Source organism: Hetaerina americana, unplaced genomic scaffold, assembly GCF_022747635.1.
Source record: "Hetaerina americana unplaced genomic scaffold, ioHetAmer1.1.p SCAF_2, whole genome shotgun sequence".
Classification (NCBI taxonomy): domain Eukaryota; kingdom Metazoa; phylum Arthropoda; class Insecta; order Odonata; family Calopterygidae; genus Hetaerina; species Hetaerina americana.
This window is the reverse complement of record NW_027286763.1, coordinates 47,012,708-47,035,153: the sequence shown is the minus strand read 5'-3', so window position 1 is coordinate 47,035,153 and position 22,446 is coordinate 47,012,708. Positions and strand designations below refer to the sequence as shown.

Sequence of the window (22,446 nt, the reverse complement as noted above, 5' to 3'; positions counted from 1 at the left end):
ATTGACATATTGTTGAAAATTTTAGTTGGCAGTAATGAAAATATTTTGGAAATTGCAAATTTATTATGCTAATATTTAATAACATTTTATTTTGACATTAAGAACAATATCATCATATTTATATGTAAAGAATTATATATTTTTAAAAAAATAAAAAATACTCTTTTCCATGTTGTTGTTTTAATATTTCCACAGAACTTGACTCATGGTTTTGAACTAATACATATAAGTGAATGGCTGAGATTAATTTGCTTGACATTGAGAACTTTATTACTAAGCATAATGTTGAGGCAGAACACTCATAACTTTTACCATCAAGTGTGCAGGTTCTATGGTGAAGGGAAAGAGGATATAGGCCAGAGGCATTTCTTAATTCTTTTATGGGCATTATGTATGACCACGAGTATCATGCAGTATCATTCATTAACTGTATGAAATATTTAGCAGTAAACCCTGTGATGCCAACCATTGAAAGTAGACTTTAAATATCAGTACCTACAAAGATTTACAAGTAATTACCTATATTCCTGCTGATCTATTTACCAGCCTGCCTTAAATAGTGCAGTGTCCTGAACCATAATTTCAGATCCTGTATTATTATTGGTAATCTACCGATTAAGGTAGGTTTTGGATAGATGCAAGCTACCTAACAGTATAGCGACCATTTCCTTGTCTCTCTTAACAGTACACAACCTGACATCCAACAGTACAATAAGCCCCTCTTCAATTCTAAATACTCACTTCTTCCCTTCATTCTGTCCAGCCCATCCTATTCCTACCCCTTCCTCATTTGCCCAACATTATCCTTTTCTGGCAGTATTCAACATTCTTATGCCCATCAAAATGCTCTACATCCATCTTTTGTGCCTTTTTTGATTTCTCCCAACAATCCCCTCTCTTTCTTAACCATGCCTAGCACTTCCTTGTTTGTTTTCCCTTAGGTCTGGTTCACCTTCTCCATCCCTCTCCACACTCACATTTCTAAATCCCCAAATCTATGCCTATCATTTTGCTACATTGACCATACAAAACCACACTCCATGTGAAAGTTTTGACAAGCCATTTCTTAACATCCTTACTCAATGTCCCTGCTGTCATCAATTCCCTCATCCCTGTGAGAGTTTCTCTGTATAATGCAATCCTCTTCTAATTTCCATACTATTTTGACCATTTTGGTCCAAAACACTCCCAAGATACGTGAACTGTTCCACCTGTTCTAGGTTTTACCCAACTATTTTAATGTTTAACTTATCCTTTTTCTTTCTGGAAAACTACATTACCTTTAATTTATTTGTATATTCTCATTCCATATCTATTGCACTAAATTTCCACTGCACTCAGCAATGCTTGAAACCCCTTGACTGACTGACAAACTAAAGCTTGGTCATCAGCAAACCTAACTGAGTTTACGAATTCCCCGCCCACTTTCATTCCTACCTCCAGTTCTTCCCATGCCTCTTTGATCATTTCCTCTGCATACAGGTTGAACAGCAACGGTGATAATGGGCAACCCTGCCTTACACCCCTTCCTAACACTGCCCATCCGGTCTCCCCGTTTCCTACCCCCACCTGAGCAGTCTGAGACACGTAAAGGTTGCGGATTATAGCCTCCTTTCCCTCAAATCTATTCCTATTTTCCTTAATATACTCATTAGTTTTTCCCAATTCACTCTATCATACGCTTTTTCAAAATCTACGAAACAGGTGAATACCTTCTGGTTGTGTTCTATATTCCTCTTGATTAATAATCTCATTACTGCAATGGCATCACGCGTACCTCTCCCCTTCCTGAACCCAAAGTGATCATACCCTAAGTAATCATTTGCCATGTCCTTTTATTGATGATCCTGAGAACAACTTTAGCTGCATGGGATATCAAACTTATTGTCCTGTGGTCCTCACATGATGTAGCCTTTACCTTTTTCGGAATAGGAACTAACTGCTCTCACAAAGTCTTCCGGCCAGATTCCTTCCTCCTAGATACTACGAATCAGTCCATATAGACTCTTCCTTCCATATTTTCCTAAAACTTTTAGTAGTTCTGTAGGAATGCTGTCTACCTTCATTTAGGAATCATGTCTACCTTATTTGATTTCATCTCCCTTATTGCTCTTTCTATCTCATTATCGAGTATGCCTGCACCTAAGCTATCTTCATCTACATCATATTCTCGATCTTTATCCAAGCTTGATGGCCTAAGTTCTTTATCCTGCATTTCTTCTATGTATTCCTTCCATCTTTTCTGTTTCAACTATTATCTTACCCGACTTAACTGTAACTGTTAACACTGATCTTCCTTTCTGACTTCCCTGTAGTGTTTTAACCTTTTTGTATAGCACACCAATATCAGCCTTCCTCTGCAAACTTTTCATATCTTTGCACTGCATCTTCCACCATTTTCCTTTTACTTTATTTGTTGCCCGTTTCAATTTATTATTTAACTCTTTGTATTTCATTTTGCCTAACTCTGTGTCCACGTTCTTCCATTTTCTTATCTCATCTATCATTGTAATCATCTCATCTGTGATCCATGGTTTCCTCATTCAAGAATTTCTTTACATTCTGCTGATACTCCTTCGTTTTCAATCCAGTTAATATTTCTACATTCCATTTCCTAACCCACCGCCCCTGCCTTATCATTTTGAAATAGACGACATTCTGCATAACAACTAAATTGTGATCAGAGTCTGCATCTGCTCCCAGGAAGCTGTATAGATTGATCATGCTGTTTCTAAATCTGTGCCTAACCATAATAAAATCTAATAGATACCTTGCTTAGTTACCTGGCATTTTCCAGATACACCTATGCCTTTTTTGTTGCCTAAACCAAGTGTTGGTGATGACTAACCCCTCTCTCCTGCAGAATTCAATTGCTTTCTCCCGAAAGTCATCTCTCATACCTAAACCATAGTACCCCACCTCATCACCATCTCTTGCTTCGCCTATCGTCGCATTCCAATGCTCAATTGCTATAAAATGTTTCCTTGCAGGAACACACGCAATTATGTCCTCTAACTGATCATATATCGTATCGACTTCTTCCTCATGATTGCTCGGTGATATGTATACCTGAACAATGACCAAGTCAAGTTTATCAGTTCTGCTTTTATCTTTACTAGTGATATTCTATTCATTGCATGCTCTACACTAACTACACTTCTTCCTACCTTTTTATCCAATATTATGGTAATACCTAATTGGCTCTTGTCCCCTCCACTGTATATTACTCTATAACTATCACTCCAGTAATTTCCAGTATCTCTCCATCTCACCTCGCATAGACTTAAAATATCTGTATGTTCTCTTTGCAACTCTCACTTATTTTCTCTAATTTACCTGTACTCAGCATTGTCCTACCATTCCAAGTTCCTATTCTATCAAATTCGGTCTTCAACTTCTGCCACTTTGGTGTTGCTGCTGTTGACTTTCACTTTGCAAGGATTTCATGAGATGATGATCATGGGAGCCTTGCTTCCCCCACTGCCACATGTGTGGCAGTGGGGGAAGTGATTGTGCAGTAAATGCCAGGATTCATTTTCTTTATAGTACCTATATCTCAATTCCAAGGATGATTAATTAAGGTGGGCTTCCTCAATTGTGTTTTTAATGGGACCCCATGACTTAATGGCTGCCCCATTGTGGTCAGATGCTTTTGCAGCCACCTCACTGAGGAACAGATGCTGTGTGGACTACTTTTCATCTGGCTCCTAACCTTCAACCTATCTGGCATGGCTGACCCCATCAGGAGCAATTATCAATGCTCCCACCAGCACCACTCTAGGGGTCTTCGGAATGCACAAGCCCTTCCACCATGTCAAGGCTGTAGTCCATGGGAGGGAGAAGAGTAATATGACCTAACTTACACTTCATGAAAAAAACCCCAAACCCAAAGTAATTAAAAAAGTGCAACATCAAGTTTTGAAAATAGTAATTTTTGAAAACTGCATGTAAAGAATATCAAACTAGTATCAAACTAATAAGAGTGGTTGCCCAAAAGTTAAAATATTCCACCAGAAGCTATGCGAATCATAATTAGGTAATTCTTCTGAGTGCACTCTGGGCTACAAGGGTTTTGTACTTTTTAATGAGCCAGAGATGAATGGGAATCTAAAGGAGGTTCAAGAAAGAACCTCTCTCATCCCCAATGTGTGAATTGCATAGCACTAGTAATAAGGGGAAATCTATCTCTCCCCCAACCCTATCTTATTTTCAAGCAGTCAATTTCTGTAGTTAGTAATTTCCACACTTCAATGTCCACGACATCTTCCCAATTCAATCCCTAATTCTATAAATCTCCTCTCCTCCTGTCTCTTCATCTTGGTTTCCCTCTAATCTTTCACATTCTCCCTCCCATCTATATATTCAATATTCCATTCGCTGCCACTGTTTTAAATGATTCAAGCTGCCTGACTATGGCACCTGAACCTACTCTTAAATTTCTTCAATGATCGTAATCTAAGTGAGCAATGCTTAAAATTACCATGCACTAATTTTCATGTAAATCAGGTGAAAGTAAGATTTTGGTTAAACAACTTATGTGTTATGGCCAGGATGCCTATACCATAATATTTAATTTGGCCAAAATATCATCTTATTGTCTGTTGAAGATCATGAAAGAGTTTCCATTTGTTTCCCTGATAGATTACGTGCTTTATTTCACCTTATAAATGCTGCATTTATGTAATGGCCACAGGGTTCATTTTGCTGTGGCTGCGCAGAGAAGCCTTCATATTATTAGTTGAGGACAGCACCATATAGACTGGAGTGGTGGAGATTTTGAAAAGTAAGGCAGTTATTACTAGACAGTCATCGGTGCAGACATACACACTGCATGATCTCCTGGGCACATGTTGTATTAATGGTGAAATAAATGACACAGAAATCTCTAGATAGATCTCTAACAGATGAACATTTCCAAAGAAATTATTCATCAAACATTTACATCTCCAAAGGCTTATCGGAAAGGATACTTCTAAACTCAAAAGGATATTTCCCTTTCAAAATATACCTAATGTTTCGAATATGCTTTGGATTTGTTACTGGGCATTCTATAGTCATTACCTTACTTACTCATGAAATTGAATTATATTTTTATTGCTTTTGAATCTATTCATCAAATTGACTATTTACATAAATGAGAGCAAATATTTGACAAGATGTATGATGGAATTTTAATTTCAGAATATTAACACAATTATATTTGTGGGTACTTTATAAATTGATTAAAAGTAACTGGTCTGAGAGAACCCATTTCTGTTCAAGTATTTGACCCACACTCATAAAATCCATATGAATGCCTACCCTATGCCTCGATTCCTTTTCCATTGCCTTGTTCCTTAATGAGATATGCCTTATTATAATGTGATCTAAATTAAGCCACATAAAACTGGTGACCAAAAAGTATCATGACCAAACAGTATAAATAGCTTGCATATTTATTACATACATAAGCCTGACTCTCCAATTTTATGTTCAGTATTATGGCTACCCCATATTGACTATCTTCTTCCCCACTTAAATTACTCTATAACTATCACTGTATTACTGCAAGTGCCGATTCATTTTACAGAAATGGCTATCACTAGATAATTCCTACCACCATTTACGAGTTCCATTTGGAAAAGATGTATCTTCTTGCATTTAGAATCTGAAAGAGTAAATAAAAATCATATAGACATATGTAATGAATTTAAAAGAGCTGTTGTCATTGATATTGAAAAGTGAAATCTAAGCAACTGGAATATCAAATTTTCAATGCTAAACTTATCATGAAATAATTAATATAATGCTGCTGTCATGGATTGAAACTTGGTTCATGGAATGCAATGGCATAATATACCCTATTTCAATCAACAAAACATTGAAAATGAGTTATCTTTGCTGAAAGAATGATATTACTGAACCAATGATCACAAAATTATCAGCAGAAATTGAGTCCTGAAAGAAAGGTCCTCTGGCAGTTTTTTTTTTCAATTTTATCATAAAACTTAATGAAAATCACATCATAATACAGCCTCCATTTTTGAAGTGAGTAAACTTTAGGGTTCTCAGATGAATATGCTTTCTAAAATAATACCCAGCTGGTTAAAATAACTTTATGACTGGTACATTGGCAGTAAGGGGTCAACCTGGCCTGGAGTACTTCCCATTTTATGAGAGATATGAGCCCCCTCCACCTCCTGAACCTGGACAGCGTCGTCCACCAGAAGAAATTGAAGCAGAGCTCAAGAAGCAGGAGAAAGAACTTGAAAAACTTGCATTAATAACAATTAAGTAAGTAAATATGTGACTATGAACAGCTGTTCCCAGAATAGCGCGTGTATCATATCTTTGGCTACAATAAGTAAGTTTTAATCATTAATACTTTCAGTTGAGTCAGTGGAGTGAATCTGAAATGCTAGGTCTTTTTTTTATGGAATCTTCAATTTAATATATGCACATATGTATTTAGTCTTCCAGAAACTGTGCTGTGGTTTGAGCCACCAATTATTGTTGGATGGAATGAGAAGCATTGCTATTGGGATTCGTCTGAATTTCATGACATACGTTTTAACGAAGAGAAACAGTCAGTGTCATTTCGAACAGGGCTTCTTTCTGGACCAATCGCTCTGGCAGCCTACCGATACTCTAATCTTCCTTTTCAAGCATGGGATCTGAGACCAGGAGAGTCAGAGACAATCATTCTTTCTTTAACAGCCTCTGTCTTAGTGATTGAACTTACATTTAAGGTAAATAGTGAAAGGATATGACAATTTCAAAATGATGGAATGGAATTATTACATTATGTTAAAAATCTAGTATTCTTTAGTTATTCATAATGTATCCTTTAGTTTTAAAGAGTAGGTATGTACATTATGAACTTCAAATTCAACAAAATTAAAGATGTTTTCCGCACTAAGATTCTCAATGACCTCCCAAGTTTCTGGAAATGTTTTTTGGAAGCTGCTTTTTAACACTCAAATTTGTTTACTCACAATTAGCACAGGAATTGATTTCTCTTAAATCAGCTGGTAAATTCATGATTACGGTGAAAATAGCTTTAATGATTGGAAAAATAATGATGCACCAAAACGTTGGAAGAATTCTAACACAAAAACATCTATGGCTCAATTACAATTAAACATACACTGCACATGAGATTATTACTGCAATGCTGTTCAATATTTTCTTGTAAAAATTTATAAGAAATACAACTGCATCTTTCCTTGAAAAAAATGATGAGTGAATGCACCATAGGGTATGAGGTAACCAGCCATTAGAATATGTAACATAATTATTTTGCATTGATGTCGAATAATGTTTAAGAATTTCATATTATCGTACATAATGTTCCCTTCTTTTGTTGTCATGAATTGAGCAAGGAAAGGTATTCTTTAAATCACTATGTGCTAGCCAATTTATCTTATCTTCTCATTGCAGTATATTCTACCCAAACAAAATGCAGAGCTAAAATTATCCCCTCTATGTCACCGTTTCATTAAAATCGGTACTCATATTGTAGTTTTAGGTCTTCCTTGTAATTCTTCATGCTCCTAGCGGATCTCAGCCCATAATTTCCAATAACAAGGTGATGCTTTCCACTCATTCATAATGATTTTTCACATAAAAAGTATTTTTTCTATATCTTGTTTCATTCTGAAATTAGACCCTTTTAAGCAGTTTCCCAAATACTAAACATGTATGAAGTAACACCCCAGCTTCAAATTTTGTTGGAATATTTCTCCATAGTTCATTTATTAATAGGCCACCAAAAACGGCAAAAAGGCTTTTTCACAGACTGAAATGATGCTTTTTCTGGTTTGAAAATTCTCTTGACTGTTTTACAGTATTCCAGACACATATGCTAACATTTGGATGATAAAAAATGCATGAATCTAAGGTGGAACTTTTTACATAGTTCACTTATGTTGTTATTGTGTTCTTAGATAGAGAGGTAATGTGGGATAATTTTTTTCACTATTTTAGCAGTTGCAGTAGACTAAAAAAATAATCTTTGCCTTTCCTTCTGATTTTACAGAGGATTATTTATACTTTATTAATTACAGGAGAGTAAAGTTTGCCTAAGCAGCTTACAAAATGGATCTAATAATGCACTGCAAGATATTGTAGGCATATATTTTTCCTCTACAGTTTTAATGAAGGTAAGTTCATTGTCATCCATGTCATCATTAAGTCATCTATTTTACATTCAGCAGCATATTCATCTTCAAAAATCCATATGCTGGTGAACACGACTTTTCATGGTGCTAAAGAATTTGACTAAAGGCAAATTTATCAAAATATTACTAATAATCATGATCAAACTTTGTCACCTGCGGGTGCCAATTAATCTAGCACCATTGGGGTGCTACAATGTGGCATAGGGACAAGGGGAGGCAGTTACCCTCACAACTTCCATAATCTGACCCCACATGTATTGCCAAGAACATTGACTTTAAAGATTCATTTCACAACAGGTTGGATGCTTTAGCACAATCAGAGTAAAGAAGATAACTACAGCGTCTAATTAACACCACCATTTTACTCAGAGTTCAAAAGTTTATTTATTTATTCAGTATTAGTCCGAAAACAGCACATTTTGGCCTTTACATCGAACTATTAACAATGATAACAATGGACACATTTACAAACACCCAAGCCCTAGATGGAGGGAAACTCACCCAGGCGGGAATCGAACCCGCGACCCTTGGAATGGCAGACGAGGATGTTACCCCGCCGCCACCGGGGTCGGCAGTTAAAAGTTATTACTGAGACAATTTAGGAAAGAGAAACAATCATAATAAAATTTCATTCCCAACCTAAAATGTTTAATGCCTTTGCCTCCTGTCTGGCACTCCCCGGACCTCATCCATATTCCTACCCATAATCCCTTGCCATGCGATATGCCCTCCTCATACTTGCCATCTTATTCCTTCCACAACTCCTTACAACAGAAGTCACTTTATACATCCTGTCCATGAAAATGGCAATGCTTTCCAAAATGTATACTGATATATGAGTCATAACTATGATGTAATACATACAAGCAGATCAAGTCAAGTACATATAATATACTGAAAAAATTGATCTGTTAGAAATATTACCTCCACATAATGTGTAGCCTGCAAGCAAACAGCAAGGCATGTGGCAGAAGATGCATCCACACCAGCTGTACATATACTGTATGCACAGGGTCATGGCCAAGAAAATAAATGAAAGATATTGTTACAGAATACTTGTTATGTAAGGCTATGAAAAACTGTGTGTCAAATTCATGTAGAAAGGGCCATCACCCTTAAATGGGGACCATTTTAAAGTTAAGTCTAAAAATAAAATGGAAACCTAAATGTTTTTTCGTAAGAACAACCAACTAGTACATGCAGAATTGTGAGAAAATGTAAATTTCAACCAAGAAACTTGAAAATATTTACATTAAAACTGTTCAGTATTTGAGTGTTTAATAACATCAGTTTTCCTCCACCCCAAACCTATCACTCTTTATATGCCACTGAGGTAGTTGAAAGAGATACTTAACTTCACATTAACCAAGAAGATCTCACGGAGGTGAATTATAATGTATATGAAGTTATATATTATAATGTATATGAAGAAGTGGACAAAGACAAAAACACACAAAAAAGGAAAAGAAACTCACTAGGTTTGAAATTTTCGGTGGTCCATACCACCTTTCTCACGGAAGAGAAGGACAGAATATTCTTCAGGAAAGAAGGACAGCTCGGTAGGACAGAGAAGTCTGTCCTCTTCATTGAGAAAGGTGGTGTGGATCACCAAAAAATTCAAAACCTAGTGGGTTTCTTTTCTTTTTTTGTGTATTTCTGAGTTTTTGTCTTTGTCCACCAGTCCAGTACGAACTTCATATACATTATATATATGTATATATATATATATATATATATATATATATATATATGTACATTATGTATGCATAATAAAAGTTGTCTTATAGTAGTAAGATTTTAATTTTCATGTAACTCTCATGTTGTGAAAATGCTACTAGATCACTTATGTGTATGAAAATGGTCAAGAAAATGTTCGATGCAAAGAAAAGAATGATTGATATATTCAGCAAAAAAGTATCACTAATATATTGAATGAAAAAAATAGCAATGGTATTCATGTAATTTCCCACAATTCAAGTGCTTTAATACATTTTGGTAGGTGCTTTTTAGTTAATTTTCTATTTGATTAGTCTAGAATTAGTTGTAAACTAAAAAGAAATAAGGTGCCAGAGATAGAATTCTGATTAAAATAAGTATACGATGTGCAAGAAATTATATCACTCCCAAATATTTTTCTCTTAATCAAGAAATTACGTGGCGGAGGAGTGGACGTTTTCCCAAAGTATGATGCCATGTGCTACATAGAGGGTCCTGCTGGTAAGCACACTGCAACAGAAAACCACCTCTATAATTGCATGGCCATGGTTTGCTCCACTCACAACTTTGCTTGGAGCAGATGGAACCTTCTAGCCGGAAGGAACAAATTAGTCCTTCAAATGAGGGAATTCATACATGGAGAGAAGCAGGTAAGTGCTTGAAACTTGCTTCAATATGAAAAATTTAGAGGGGAGAAGGATCCTGAAAGTTTTGGGATTACCAAATGCTTACACCTGCCTGAGATCCCAGATGGGAAAGACCTAAAACTTTCATCCCATAAATGTGTGCCACTGCAATATAGGACAAATCTACCAAGCTGAATTTTTATCAGTTTTACATTAAGGGAACCTCCAAATGACTTTTCACAGAAATCCTAAAGGTCTGATGAATTTCACTGAGTTAATGGCAATTTGGTCTATTGTGTGGAATTTTTTTGTTATTTTTGGGTAGCATGTTTATGGCACAGATGAAATTGTCAGAACAAAAATATAAAACAATGAGGAAGCTACATAAATGATCTTAAGGTGAAATTTCTCTGAATGCTGAACACTTTGTATTCTAATATACTAAGAGTTGATTCCAATTATGAAACTATTTTAAACTAAATAACCATTTAAATAAGTTGAAATGCAAGGCATTAAGATAAAGTGAGTGTATGGTCAAAGGAAGAAGTATGAATCTGGAAATTATATAAGGTAATGTTCAGAGAGAAATTGAACTAGTGAACATAAGGTTGAAGAATCAATCCTCAAAATAAGGACATTTTACCGGAGAGTTCCACCCTTTTTTTACAGCATTTGTGAGATCATTATTTAGAGGTTTGAAAAAAAAGTTGCATTTAAACTGGCATTTTTTGGGAATCATATCTTCCTGGGAAAAAAAAGGAAGCACTGGGAAAGGAGCTCACTCCCCTACCCTAATGTTTGAATTTCATGCCATTCTGTGTAGGACTTATAGGGCCAGCTCTAGTCTCACCCAGGAAGTCAACCTTCAGGTTTATTATAACTGTGGTTTTACTTAAAGACATGTCCAATGTGACTTGTTCTCTATACAGTTCACCATCAAGGCATCATCTAAGGGGAAAAATCATTCCTAACATCTTGATTGCCACATATTTCACTGTAGGTTTCAAAATATTGTATGAAATCAAATAAACCTTAAGTGGCTTCTATGTACTTCATTTCAAGACTGGTGGGCTTTCAGAAATAATATCTTAATGCCATTATGTTTTTATCAGTATTTGTGCACACTTTTCTATAGTTGACGAATGGGTTGCACTCACCTTGCAATAAAATTTTGTACGAAAACCTATTTCATATCATGTATATTTCATGAAACAACTTTCATAAAAAATCATTTATTTCACAATTCAAAAAAGGGAAACAGTCATTGGGATGGGAAATTTTTTACATTCCTATTCTGAATCTTGAAATGCTTTCCCACTAACCCCTAAATAAATACTAATCTAAATTTCATGCTCTCCAAATGACTTGATTTATTGCTGAAAACTGGAAACATACCATCCACCCTTGGTCATTTCCAACCTTGTTAAGACCCACATTTTTCTTCCAGCCCACTTTCAAAACACTACTAGTAACACCCTTGAAAACAACCATCATTGCCTGCACTGAAGTCAGTCAGTCATTTGTCAGTGAATCTCTACCAGACATTGGGGTAAGTCAAATTATTAATGCATACACATTCAGAATTTCATGAGGATTAATAGATTTCTACAAATAATCAAAATGGATACGCTAACTAATCTCAAAAGTCTTTAAGCCATTAAAAGAGGACATATTAATGTTATCAAAATGTTAACCTTACTAATGTATCAAATTTTTGTTAAGGATACATAATTTGAGATACCATATTTTATTGTGTTATCTTTGTGCATTACCCTTCCCTAACAGAGAAACTGAAATGTTAAACTCTTTTAATTTTCACAGTACCATGCTGACTTACTGCACTTGCTGCAAGAAAAAAGTTCTTACATATGTCAGAAAAAAATGACAGAAGCTAATTTATGCTTGGTAAAGAATGTGGCTTTCATTTTGTCCAATACAAAGATTTTAACATTTTCATGAATCGCAGAGTAGTTTGATAAATACTGCTGCAAAAATGTAACCTTCAATTTTTATCTTTCATTTAAAATAAAGACTTTAAAAATCACGACCACTTTCTTCAGTTTTTGCAAATACTTTTCTCAACCTTTTTCACCATAATCGTACATGAAAAAGAATTGGAAAAAATATCCAAGAATTCATACCAGCCTAGCATATGAAACAAAATAGCAATTCTAAGCCCTAAATTTAAGCAAAATTATTAATATATTACTGAATCAAATACAAAAAAATATGAAAACCTACTATTAGCCCCGAAAAATTGATGTTTTTCATGAATTCCATTCTTGTAGTCTGCGATGAGCCTAATCTATGCTTAAGTTTGAACTGACAAATCGCCTTAAAAAACAACTTTCAATCAGATAATAGCAGTATCACGAGGCGATTATATTAGCAACTTTAGTTTATTGCTTGATAGTAAGCACTTAAGTTCAGTAAGCTTTAGTTCAATGCTTAGTGTTAAGCACTACACTAAAGCTGCAAACCTCTGCAATTGTAGACCATCATATCAAAAGTATAGCAAAATCATGAGAAAGAAAAAATCAAATTTAGACATCGGTTTCGGACACACAAAATGGTTCAATTTCATCATCTTACCAAAAAAATCAAGAGAATTAAACCACTCGGGAAAAAAAATCATCTCTGGCATACACTCAATTAGAAAAACACCAATGAGATCATATTTGTACTTATTCTCAAAAATAGGAATTTATGGCATTTTTTTATTTGACATTACAATGAACCATTTTCCAATTGTGCAAACTTTTTCTTTCCCTGCATGACATACAAAATACCAAATGTTTTCCTCCCTCTAACTCTCTTGCCCAACATTCTTCACTCTATCACAGCCTTTAGAACTGCATTGTCTCTTAGTATGTCCTGTACCCATTTTCTTGTTGATATCTACATACTTTAAAGTTCTCACCATGCTCATTGGCTTGAATGGACAAAAAGTTCCATCAACAAGCATTTTCAACTCAAATTTGTCCCGAGTGCTATTTCTACTACCTTCCTATAGCTGTGGCCATCATGTTCCTGCACTGTGATTAGTCAGCTTCCATACAGCCCTTTGCCTAATATTATTCAAGGGATGTCTGTTGTCTCTCTTGAAATATGCACGTTGTTTTAGCTCTCTATACGGCTTCTCTTATGTCTTAGATAGTATCAGGTCTCATTTGCAATGACTATAACATCCTTGAATTTTGTGCTGTCTCTTATGGTATGTAAGCTTATAGATGGTGGACAGGCTGGATTGTTTGTTCCTAGTTTCTCTTCAACAGTCTTGCACGTGAGCTCTCATTGATTTCCATGAATCGTCAAAGTATGATTTCTCACAGGAGCATGGCACTTGGTATACTCCTTTGGATAGAGCCATAGAGAAGAGTAAAACAGCAAAGAACTTCAACGGACAAAATGGATGCCCTGAGTAATCTGTTGAAAAGGGTTATATGATAGCAGACTATCAGGGCAGCCATTAGACAGCCACAGCTATAAAGGCATTAGATATTCCAGACTGATACCTTTGACCTGAAGGCACTATATTTTAGCTATCTAAACATGTCTACTCAAGCCAACAATTGCAATGAGAACCCAGCACAGGGTGTGGAAATCAATTGATCAAGGCAGAAACCTACAAACAGACATCCACTTTTCACTCACATTTCTCTACCTCTGGCATTTCCTTGTTTGTTTTCCTCTCCTCTCTTCCACAATCACATCACAAATTTAAGTCATTGAGGCCAACTCTAGTTTGTGCAAATATGTCATAATGATAAAAGCCTCCAATCTACACTCTTATTTCCTGCCTAAATGATCAAGCTTTAGAAACACTCTGCACTATGATTCATAGAGAAGTTATTTTAGTTAAAGTCCCTCATTAAAATTCTCCTCTCTCCCTCTTTATAAACGCCTCTATACCTGATGCAATTATTCTTCAAGCCCTTACTACTGCCCACTTTCATCAAAAACTTAACAGTAACTTGAACTTCTTATATTAGTGAAATTTTCAAACTGTTCTAATTAAAACCCTCCAATCTTTGTAACTTTTATTACCTTTATTATTTTGTGACCGATTCTAATCTCATAATTATCATTCTGGTTCTAAAATGCACTCAGCTAAGATTGGATCCCTTAGCTCATTGACTAAGTACACCTTGATTATTCATAAATCTTAATGCATTCAATGGGGCAATAAAGCGATTTAAGTAAAAGAAATGTCACAAAATTTTACTTAAAATGCATGTTATTTTCTCTTGGATGATTTAAAGTAGCCATTTTCAATAAGAAGCAATATACCAATTGCAATTTCACTAAACACAGACAAGAGAAGTCTGTTACACAAGTTACTGAATTGAGATTTCTAAAACACAAGCCCACATCACTGGAAATAGCACAACACAATTTGGTGCAATCATCACAGTGTTCATAAGTGATAATACAAGTCACCATTAAGTATTTTCTTCCTTGCCAGGAGATAAATATTATCTGAGTTGTGCACAGAACCAGTTCAATCAAGTACACTCCATCACTTTCTTCTATTAGAGGCACAGAAGCAGAATATAAAACTGTAAACATTATTAAGTAATGAATGTCATGCTTATCACATATATTCTTATATAATCTATCACACAATGGAAAAAACTATGAAAAAGAATAGTTTGTTTAAAAAAAAGTATACAATTGCTGGACCAGAAATTAACATACCACATAAAAACTAAAGAACTATCTCCTTTTAAGTTACCACCATCATAATATAAAAACATAGAGCTGAAAAATCTCAATTTTCCCAACAGATAGACTTAATAGGTATTTTAGTGCTATGAGAATTTTTTGTCAATGTATCACTGAGTCACGCGACAAACCACAAGACCAATAGATAATATGGACAACAACGGTGAGGCTTCAGGTAGATATAATACACCGTCACTTGATGTATTAAGTTCACAAACTTTTTGAGCATTCAAACTTACTCAGATAACACAAAATACTTTTAAATCATGATCCAACTCGCCCAAAGACAACACCTCATAGAAACAAACACAATCAATGCCTTCTTAAACCTAATAGCAACCAACATCACTGCTCTTGACCAATTCTTGGATAAAAATTTTAATGAAAATTGTTTAAAATATTTTAAAAAATTTTTACAAAAGTCCAATTGAAATCTAACACATCATAAACCCTTCACTTAGACCATAATCCCTTCAAAGTCCCAAAATTTCTACCAAGTGTCCTAGAGAACACATCGAACATCTCGTCTAAGCTGGATTATTTAATTTAGTACAATAATTATCCATGCAAAGAAGACATTTGAATTAAATTACCTACCCATCATGTGCATTTGAGCCATACAAAAAAGTATTCACATGCCATCAAGGCATTTATTCCTTTTTAATTAACGAATAAACATGGCTATAAAAGGACAAAAAAAGAAATTATTTTCACCTTCTGAGGTGGTAGCAAGATCACCACAGGGATAGCTTCAAAAGATTAAAAATATAGCCGGTGTCACATAAAAATAGCATTTTAATTCAGAATACTCTCAAATTTCATTCCGAGGTGGAAATATATTTTTCAACATAGTATCACAGGTGACTACACCAAAAGAAAGCCAATAAAACTGGGAAACCACTGAGTTTCCGCTGCCTCTGAAATGGCAACATCTTCCCACAAATAGCTTAACAATATGGGGTCCCATTGGGGATTTGACAATTGAAATCATAATGAAAAAATGGCAGACTTAAACTTTCCTGGCATATGCAAATACAAAAAATACTGTAGTCTAATTGGATATGCCTTCTGGGTAAGTAACTTGACACTTTTCTCAAGCAGAAAACATTCTAATTTGGGACAAGCTTTGATATCTCATTTGAAACTACCCCCCATGCCCTAAATTTTCAATTAAGATAAAAAAAGCTGAAAATTTGGTATTATACTATTTTGCTTAAACTACCATGTGTATTTTTGCATAGACCAATCTAATATAAAGGTTTTCTCAAAGACTTATGAAATAAACCTTTTCATTTTTTTATATATCTTATTCGTAAACTACCAATTTTTCCAATAGAACTTTCAATTCACTATCTACCAATACATTTAGCTTATAACAAACCTGAAATATCACAAAAAATTACACAACAGTGTAGTATATTGCGTCAAAGGTATGTATTTCAAGCAAGGTTATGATTATTAACTTGCCATAGCTGAGAACTATATAAAAATATAAAAGGAGTTAAACATTAACATCCCTAGCTGGGGTGGATACAACATGGAAAAATTAAAAAGATATGATAAAAAAGTATGTAAATTCCATAATGGAGTTGAAGAAAATATGTATATATGCTAAATGATGGATGTGGATTGTTTCACAAATACATACCTATTAAGACAAGTTTAAGTAATCAATTATGTACGTCTATTTGATAGCAGAAGTAAAAGAAATGATTCTATGCATAAATTAGTGTGTATGCATTATTAAAATTACGTAATTTATAAAACATAAAACTATTAGTTAAAACATTTGCCAACATATGGAACAGATTATTCAAGTAATACATAATTATGAACTCCTAGACTTTTAAACATTTCCATATTTGGATAAAAATTCATATTCAGTCGAAACGCTCTCAACAGTATAAATTTCCTTGCTATATATGTATAATCTAACTTTATTTCATGTTATGCTACAATACTATAGCAAATATATCATTGTAAAAGAAAAAAGGTAAATATTATAATAAACCTCATTAATCAATGTGGATAACATGTACTGATTTTGTTAATAAAATTTATCATAAATATACTATGTCTTTAAAATTGATGCACAACATTTTAACGGGAATTTAACTGCACAGCTCATGAGACCCCATATCTATACTAAAATACTAAACATGAAAATGAAGAAGGAACAAAAAATCTATTACTAAGTCTCAAACTAATGGAGAAGACCTCATAATAACTTTTTGAGAAGTCTGTGCAAATTATGCACACATAATAAAGTAAAAACCTTAAGACTGCAATTGATTAATTTAAAAAAATAGTAAGCTTAAGAAAAAATACATTTTGTTAAGTTTCACATCAGTTCAATAAATACTTCAACAACAAATGTGCCCAAACAGAGTTGCTTAATGGTTTAGGGTAATTTAGTAGTCAAGATATTATCACACTAAGTTGAAATCATGAAAAATGGATCATCACTACCAAGACATTATTAGAAGAGGTAGGGATTCTAACCAAAATCCTTCGGGCTAGCAAAGCACACTAATGACATCCTCCAACGTTTTTGAAATAAGCCTGTTCATAAATTTCAAGACCAAAGGTTTAATTTTATTATTATAATTTGAAATTGAAAATGTCATTTCACATTGCCTTAATAATCTTCATTCTCTTAGAAAAAAATCATGAAACTTAGAAACCTTAATAGTGAACATAATTCCATTGCCCACTGAACTTAGTCAACCATTCCGAGGTATTTAATTGGTCTTATTCAATTGCCTCCTCTCTTAATTTAGTGTACTGGAAAACTTTGCCCAAATAATATCTCATTTGTGGATGTAATTTGAATGCAATTTAATAAAGTTTTCCATGGAGACAGCATTAAATATTGTTTTGCCAAATAATGGGAATATTAAAAAAATTGAAAATAAAATGTGAGAAAAACAACTAAAGCACTTTGCCACCATATGGTATGTCACATTTGATAAATTTTACAGGAAATAAAAATCTCGGAAATTACCTCAGTCAAAGATGGGGAAAGGGGGCAACTGGATAACAGGTCTATCAGAAGGTTGTGCAATACTCATTACTGTATTCATTCAGCTTCTACATTTCTACGCTTCTGCGCACTGAAGGTAGGGAACTTCATGCTAGATTAGCACGATAATTGATTCAGCACAAGAACAGGTGATTTGATTTACCTGAAGAAACCTTAGCACTTTCCCAAAATAATGCCTCAAAGAAGAAATATGAGTTGAAAAATGTCATGTCAAATGTTTTTTGGGATACTCAATTGTTATGTGACTACTTGCACGACACTGATACATACTTTCATTTGAAAAAATTAATGATCCACAAAAGATTTGTCTGAGAGAAAAAATTTTCCTGATTTAAAAACTTTGAACACATCTGGTCTAATTAAACCATCGATGAATGCATTACCAACGTACATTCCTAAGAATGTTTATAGTTTGCAAGAGGTGATCCAATACACCTGGCTATTCACTGTCGGGATTACTATCCTAGTAGCATTCATGGGGGAAAGGTATCTGCTGTGTAAATTATACCAACTTGCTTCAGCTTGAGAACAGGCTGGCTTACCCAAAACATAATATCTCACTTTGATTGGGTAATTTCAATATTCAAGCTTAATTCAATAAATAACTTATTCACCGTGTGAAAACTTGTCACCTGAACAAAGATAAATATTATATAGGACAGCCACTTGCCATACACATCAATCTCAGGGACTTTCACGCAAAAATATAGGACCAATTAGGGTTCTTTTTTCACCAAGTTTATGGATTAATACAAACATAACAGTTTAAAAAATTGTAGCTAAACAACATATCATTCAAACTGAACACTACCAATACATTAATGTATGATCCTTCTTAAAACTGAGGAACCTAAGAATCACCAGCAATGCATAGGTAGTGTGCAAAACAGACTGGTTGATACAATGCAGCACAGCCAGGTAGAAGGGCAAAGCTGTATCAAATCAGCCAGGGAGCAATGGCTGACGTGATACAGCAGTCCTATACACAAGTGAACTCTTGTGAAGACCAGGTTATGGGATGGTGGTCATGTCGGTTGAAACCAGTACCAATTCATGATTACAGAGCTTATCTAACCCTCTCCAAGCGCTACAATTCAATATATAATAATATACCTATGGTATAATAAATCATGGCCAGCAGTGGAGAAAGTTGAGAGAATACAAAGATGAAATTTTCAATGCCTACAGGCTTATGACAGCATTTGACACTTAAAGAGACTTCACAGATATTTTATAAACATTGGGTCATTTTAGGAACTTGATTAAAATAGGGCGTAAGTCCATAAGGGAGTGAGTGGCAGTTCTGCATATTCAATAAAAGGGGGATCTTCTAGAGGAAATAAAATGCAACAAGAGAATCAATCACAAACTCTCTTCAAGGCAGGGAATAATCCAGGGTATTATACTTAATTGTTAATTGACGAGGCTGTAGATTTGCAAGTTCTGGAATACAAATACAAAAAGAAGTTAAAAAAAATATGTTTGGCATAATAAAGCTGCATGTTAAATGCCTAAAGCACATAGGTAGTGTGAAACCTTATCTATTATTCCTAGCATGTTTTAAAATGAGTACCATGCCACATTGCTGGCAAAGTGTATTAATTATCTAATGATGGCCAATTGATTATTTTAGTCTTATGTATACAAAGAGTCATTCAAGAAAGGAGTCAATAATTCATAAAATCCTGATGAACTATATTAATTGCTCAGATTATGTGCATTGAGACTTTCACTGTAAGAAAAGGAATTCAAAACAATTTGTTCAGTGTAATTAGAATATCTATTAATCAATGAAATACTAATTATGATATTTGTATAAGGTAAATAGTGGACGTTTGAACCAGTTCTAATAAGAAAACATCAAATATAAAGCTGCATTGGGGATATTGCCCACTGGGAGGGCATATGGAATGAAAGAGGGCATATGGAATGAAATAATTTCTATGTTATAAAAATTAGAGAAATTTTTTCACTAAAGTTAAATTTCTTTATTTTCTTGTGCTCATCATAACTCACCGACAATCTTCCTACCAAACCTTTTTCCGTAACACACATGCAATGTAACCAGTTACATCTATTTTTTTAGAAAAATCACTATACTAATGATTTGCACACACTAGTGAGACCCACTCCGAGCATATTTACGTGCAACACCACTGAGCAATCTTTCATTAAAAATGGTTAAATAAATGAGAAAGAAAAAATGTCAATGGAATATATGCGCATGAAAAATTTGTCCTCCAAATCAGCCTTGAGCATTATTAATTGAATGAACAAAAGATTTAAAAAAAAGCTCAAAATGCAGAAAATATTCCAAGCATGGTAAACATGAGAGAATATGTACCAACAAACTGGTTTCAATCAGCCAGAGCCAAATAGATACACCTAAATAAGTTTGTTCTAGTAAAAGAAAATATGCCAGCAATTGACGAAAGCCTGATGATTCTTAGCACAATGAATAGCTGGATTGATCAAATTGTTGGAGAAGTAATAATGTGCACAGAACTATCTTTCATGAACTGAACAGGGTGAAAGATTGCCCCAACAGACTGAAAAAAAATTGACTACTGAAAGAAATCACCATTGAGTTAGCATGTTGATGATGTTCCCTTTCATTTTCTTGTTTGAACGAGACATTTTTCCTTATTTTTATTGTCTTACGAATTGGATGGTTTGAGGCATCACTTCATGGAAGTGATTCAAACTGAGAAAGAAAATTCTTGGTTCTTCCACACACATATTCGTTACACATGACCAAGGTTTCAATTTGAAAGTCACCATCAAAACCATCATTCCAATGGCAAAGTTTTTCCTCTGTTGATGACTTTGTAAGTCAAAACCTACACCATGTGTAGTCAAAATGTATAAGGGAGAACCAAGAATTTTATTTCTCAGTTGTCTTACGAGTATATTTCCTGCCAACAAAAATTACGATTCCTTTTAATTTTCAGTTTCCTATAATTTATATTTTTCCCTTTGTCTCCCATAATATTGTGAAAGAGGGAACCCTAAATGTATATGAAACTATATTTGCGTTTGATAAAACCAAATGTGCAACATCTTAAGTTAGTAACAATGGGTACCATCAAATAATGTTTGGCTTACACAAGAACAAATAAACAACTTTAATGGCACACAATTCCTCATATTCATTGGAAAAAATGTTTGTCTGTATTGGATACCTTCTCAAAAGAGCCATTTTTCTGCACTGAACAAGGTTGATGAGGCATAGAAAAAGTTTAAAAGATACAATGAGACAGTTTATTCTATAGATCTTCGTTGAGTATAATACAAGATTTTTTAAACATCCACCAAATCATTCTTACGTTGTAATGGAAAAATATTTCTCAATCATTTGAGTAATGTTTTTGTGCATAACTGTTGCATTAAGCCTTTTGTTTACAGAATATGGTTTTGACTGCAAATGCAATACTTAATTTGGCTAATACTATGCTTATCACATCATTTGAACAAATGAATTTAAGAATGATAAAATTCCTAGTGAAAATTCAACAAGACGATGAATACAAGTGAGATTTTTTATAAGTAAAATGTTTGGTACCATTGAAGGTATATAAATCCTGAGGTTCATTCAGCATAATGGAAATGCATTTTCTATTATTCGGAAACAAAGCATCACATAAAGTCATAATTGAATAAAAGAATTCTATTTAGAACTTCTACAAATATTGAACTATGGTCCAAGATATGAGTCACGACGTAAGATTAAAAATAGCATCATTGTCAGAATATCATCTTCGCATACTTGACGATAACAAGTAAAACACATGTCACTTTGCAAAATATTTGAAGATTACAACTATGATATAATATGCAAAGAACAATTTTTTTTTGCTGGAATTAGCCAGAGCAGTGGTCAAAGTAAGTTATATTTCCTTAAATTCATCTTAACCTTAAAAAGGATGATAGGAAACTGGGTATCGCACTGGAATAGACTGCTCAAAGTGCCTGATGCAATGAGTCCATCCAAGACTTTGGTATGAATGCAAACTTTTGTCTTCCAGTTTACGAGTTGGGCCATCTTCAGCTACTTGCCGCTGCAGGAGACGAAGGGCCCGACCATGGTGCCCCATGACAACAGCATGCCATACAGAGAACTGAATAACCTGAAGAGAACAATTAAGGGAAACGAGGAGGCATAAATTAACAAAAATTT

The 22,446-nt window shown here is 34.3% G+C and overlaps 1 protein-coding gene and 1 long non-coding RNA gene across 2 annotated transcripts in view; one reads left to right on the top strand and one right to left on the bottom strand.

Annotated features, from left to right (window-relative positions):
- The first annotated feature begins 10,452 nt into the window (after positions 1-10,452).
- On the top strand, positions 10,453-12,424 carry LOC139688020 (uncharacterized). Its single transcript, XR_011700715.1, has 3 exons — positions 10,453-10,525; positions 11,949-12,050; positions 12,323-12,424. It is a non-coding gene; the product is annotated as an uncharacterized lncRNA (long non-coding RNA).
- The window catches only part of TppII (Tripeptidyl-peptidase II), a 53,480-nt gene continuing 42,878 nt past the window's right edge, over positions 11,845-22,446 (bottom strand). Inside the window, exon 23 of the mRNA XM_071585423.1 lies at positions 11,845-22,396. Coding sequence (XP_071441524.1) covers positions 22,184-22,396 — 213 coding nt within the window. The 3' untranslated portion in view covers positions 11,845-22,183. The remainder of the gene's footprint in view (positions 22,397-22,446) is intronic.